Here is a 4,045-nt window from a genome sequence, read left to right as displayed (position 1 = left end):
GTGTGTGTGTGTGTGTGTGTGTGCTTGTGGGCTTGTGTGCTTGTGTGCTTGTGTGCTTGTGTGCTTGTGTGCTTGTGTGCTTGTGTGTGCGTGAGGGAGAGAGAGGTAGAGGAGGAAAAGGGGCGATAGCCGAGCATGTGTTCGAGCCGGTGAGAGGCAGCGGGGAGGCGACGGGCGAAGCCGTTAGGCGAATTACGGTCGTGCCATTTGAAGAGCCCGGCCCGGCACATGTTCATCCGGGAGTGGGCTGGAAGCCGGTGCCGCCGGGGGGGGCAGAACCCGGCGCAGCACGGCCGGACGATGGTCGGCATGCGGGGGCGCCCATGCCGGGGCCCGGGTCGGGGGCCTGGTGGGGGCGCTTTTCCATGGAGGCTGTGCGGCTTGTGTAGCAGGCAGTTGTAAGGGTATTTGCTGTGCCGACACAAAGACAAGAAGCGAGGGTAGACATGGCGGTGCTCATGCCTGCTCAGCTAGCGAGCAGCCTCTTCAGAGAGTCCGGCCTCATGGGCGCCGGGGGAGGACAGAGCCACAAGGTCTGCGCGCGCCAAGTCCGGGGACTTGGGCATGCATGGCCAATATGGCCGCTTAAGAAAGGCCATATTCCCGCAGAGTCAAAGCACCGATGGCCAGCACCTTCCAAAGGCACCCGGGGACAATGTTCGCCCCGGACCACCTGGTAACCGGGCTGCCGCCCTGAAGCGACCGAGTCCAAACAAGTTGGCTTAAGGGGCTCCAACTAATGGTCGGCCCAGATGGGCCCTTCGTGGAATGCGGTCGGCTAGCGCTGCGTTTGGGTTTCTTTTTGCTGTTGTTGTTGTTGTTGCCCGCCTCTGGGCGTCTTTTAGGTTGCAGTTCGGCTTAATCATTTCGCCCAATCTCATGTCCGACAATGGGTCGAGGCCCTGTGGTGGACATTCAGCCGCAGGCGGTGTGGAAGGGCGCACCGGCCACGGCGCAAGGATCCATGTGCACATAGAGAGCCCGCGTTTGGGGAGATGCGGAGATTGCGTAGGCCACCGGCCAGGGTGTCTGTCGACTGGCCTGCGCATTCGGTCCCGGCGCGCGGGCGCCTCCTTTGGCTTCGGTCGGGGTGCACACGGCACTTGGCAATCTGCAAATGCCAGGGGCGGGCAAGTTCCGTGCCAGGATGCAGCCGCCAGTGTGTCCGACTCGGGTTCGGTAAGCCCCCTTTGTCAGCCCTCGATGCGCACATACAAGGCGACCCGCGCTCTCGGAACGCCTGTCGATGCCTGAGTGGGTCACCTACTTGCGTGCACTTTGTTGGCTGAAAGGACCGGTGGTGGGAGCTTCGCCTCTCGCTCGTTCTTTCTCTCTCTCTCCCTCTCTCTCACCCATTCGGGGCCACCCCTTGCCGTGCTTCCTGCCCTGTGGACATACCCAAACGTGCACGCATTGCCTCGGTGTCCGACAGTGTGCGAGGACTTGCCACAGGCCCGGGCCCAAGCTCGCGCCTACTTTGCCCATCTCTGGCATGGACATATCCCCTGAGTTGTCTTTGGACAGGATGGGCCCCTTCCGATGGTGAGTCCCCTCCCCCGCCCCCCCTCCGGTGGACACATGAGGGCGCACCGCCGCGTGTGGGTGGGTGTGCCGGCAACCAGCGAGCGTGGACAGCCCGGGCGGTGTGTACCTGCGCATGGGTCCCCCAGCACAGTGGAGGAAGGCGGGACACCGGCACGCCGAGGCGAGGGCCGCGGGCCCATCTTGCAAGGTTGCTTTGGCCGAGCGGCCGTCCGAGCATGTGCTCGCTTTTCGGCCTCGGGCTGGTGAGGCAGGGCCACGGGAGCTCAAGGAGGCAGGAGCCACAGCCGGAACCGAACCCGGATGGGAGCCACCTCCGCGAGAGGGCGCACGTGGCGGATGCCTGCCCGGTATGGAAGGGACCGAAGGGCATCGCGGGCAAACGCGAGAAAAAAGAAGCGAGGGCGACGGCGAAAGAGACAGGGGGCCGAGCGTGGCGCAGTCGCAGGGCACGCGGCGCCGGTCCGCCACATGTGCCAAGCTCGATGCCCCGGGCTGTGGGTGTGGAAGGAGGACCACCAGGGGGGCTCTGATGCGGGGGCCACTCGCCGCGTGAATGGGGGGATGCACCGGCAGATGGCGGGATGTTGGCCATCTGGCTAGGGGGCCACAGGGGCAAGCCCGGGGGAGGGGGCGGCGTCGAGCCGCCTGCCGGTGAAACGCGCCGCTGGGGTCCCCGGGAGGGATGTGACGCCGCGCGAAAAAGCGGCCATGTGCACACCAACTGCTCAGCGGGCAGGGGAATGCACGACAGGCAGCGCTGCCGGGGCACATGTGGGCGAGACCCGCAGCCGAGGAGATCCCGGCCGGGGCCATCCACCCAATCGTTGAAATATGCGGCAAGCACCCCCCCAGCCACGTCCGGCGGGCATTGCGGTGTTTGGGGAACACCTGGCGCACCACGCCCAGGGGGACATTCCACGGGCGGTCTAAATGGGCGGAAATGCGGCTTTATTACTCAGCTCAGGATGCCCAAGGCAGCTTGTCAGGGGGGGGGGGGGCCACAGTGTGCCGGGGGCGGGGGGAAAAAAGAAAAAAGGCCCGGGCTTGGCTGGCAAGGGGGAGCGCGCACACGAGGCGGACCCCGTGCGCCGGACTGGCGCTTGGCTGGGCTCGGTGCGCCCAGCGGAGGAGCAGGGGCCAGGGACACACCACGCCGGGGAGGGCAGCGCGTCGGCCCGGAGACGCCGGGCGAGGCCCGGACGGGGCCCGGAACAGCGGCCCCAGGGCGAAGGGCAGGGCGCCGGCGTGGCGGAAGAAGCCCCGGGCCTCGCTGGGCCAGGCCACCCCCGGGGCCGGGAGGGGCACGAGCCCGAGGGGGACCGAGCAGCCGGCGAGTCGAAGAGGCGCGTGGCAGGCGGCCGGGCTCGGGGCCGGGGTGGCCGTCAGCTGGAGCATGGGCGCCGAGGGTGGCCCGCGGGCGCACAGGGTGGCCGTGAACGCGGCGCGCCCGGGGGCCGGGGCCTGCGTCCAGGCCCCATAGAGGGTCCCGCCGGGGGAAAGGGAACATCCCGCGAGGAGGGCCTGCGGCTGCCCGGAGCGGGCACGCGGGGCTGGGCCCGGCAGAGAGCCGGCCGGGCGCCGCGCAACGTGAACAGCGGCAGGCCAGCCTCGCCGGCCGGAGGGAGAGGGGGCCCGAGGGCGGGGGCCAGGTCAGCCCGAAGCCGTCCGGGCCCGGGAGGCGGCCGGATGCCGGGGGAGCGCCTGCGCGCGGAGGAGATCCCGGTGGAGGGTGTCCCGGGTGGGGGCCGGCTGGCGGCCGTCCGCCAGGCGGTCAAAGACCAGCGTCGGGTAGTTCTCCGCCGGCGGGCCGAACAGAGCCCCGATGGGGGACACCCCCGGCGAGGGGGTCTCGTCGGCCGGCAGCAGGAGGAGCATCTGCTGGAGGGGGCCCGCGCTCGGGCCGAGGGGGCCTGTGGGGGGGGAGGGCGGGGCGGGCTGAGTCGGGTGCACAGGGCGCCGGGCAAGGGGAGGCTGCCAACCAACGGTGGGGGCGGGGGGGGGGGACACGCACCATCCTCAGGGAGGGCCACCACGATGTGGATGATGTGCGAGAGGGCCTGCCGGTGGACCGGGGCCGCGGCATTCATCACCGGGGCCAGGTGCGTCCAGTACGCCAGCAGCAGGGGGGCCCAGCTCGCGGCCGAGGGATCCCGCATGCGGGGGAGGGGGGCGTCTGAGGCCGGCCGGGCGCGGATCGGGAAAGGAGGGAGGGGCGCGGCAACGGGGGGTCAAAAGGGGGCCGAGGGCAGGGTGGCCGGCCGGGCGCGCGGGGACGCACCGCCCGAGGAGCATGGCCACCGGCGGAGGTAGGCCGCCGCGGTGGCGATCAGGTGGCTGGTCATCAAGAGCAGGCGCTTGACGATCATCTTTTGCCGGTAGATGGCGGTGGGGCCGACATCATGGTCTAGGCCGGTGGGACAGGGGGCAGGGAGGTAGCGTGTGAACCAAGGGGGGAGGGGGGGAAGGTGCAGGGCGCGCGCATGTGTGGCCGTGGGGGGGG

The 4,045-nt window shown here is 69.6% G+C and overlaps 2 protein-coding genes across 2 annotated transcripts in view; both read right to left on the bottom strand.

Moving 5' to 3' along the window:
* Positions 1–2,505: 2,505 nt before the first annotated feature.
* On the bottom strand, positions 2,506–2,940 carry H696_05424 (hypothetical protein; the record flags this gene model as incomplete). Its single annotated transcript, XM_009499258.1, has 2 exons — positions 2,506–2,523; positions 2,695–2,940. The coding sequence occupies 2 exons, from the start codon at positions 2,938–2,940 to the stop codon at positions 2,506–2,508; spliced, it is 264 nt and encodes an 87-aa protein (XP_009497533.1).
* A 255-nt stretch (positions 2,941–3,195) lies between these two features.
* Positions 3,196–4,045, bottom strand: part of H696_05423 (hypothetical protein) — a gene marked incomplete at both ends in the record, with an annotated part of 5,425 nt that continues 4,575 nt past the window's right edge. The window contains 3 exons of the mRNA XM_009499257.1: positions 3,196–3,455; positions 3,557–3,718; positions 3,824–3,949. Of these exons, the coding sequence (XP_009497532.1) occupies positions 3,196–3,455; positions 3,557–3,718; positions 3,824–3,949 (548 nt within the window). The remainder of the gene's footprint in view (positions 3,456–3,556; positions 3,719–3,823; positions 3,950–4,045) is intronic.

This window comes from Fonticula alba, assembly GCF_000388065.1.
Source record: "Fonticula alba strain ATCC 38817 unplaced genomic scaffold supercont2.11, whole genome shotgun sequence".
In the NCBI taxonomy this organism is placed as follows: Eukaryota; order Rotosphaerida; family Fonticulaceae; genus Fonticula; species Fonticula alba.
The sequence above is the reverse complement of the archived record's forward strand: the minus strand, read 5'-3'. Positions and strand labels throughout refer to the sequence as shown.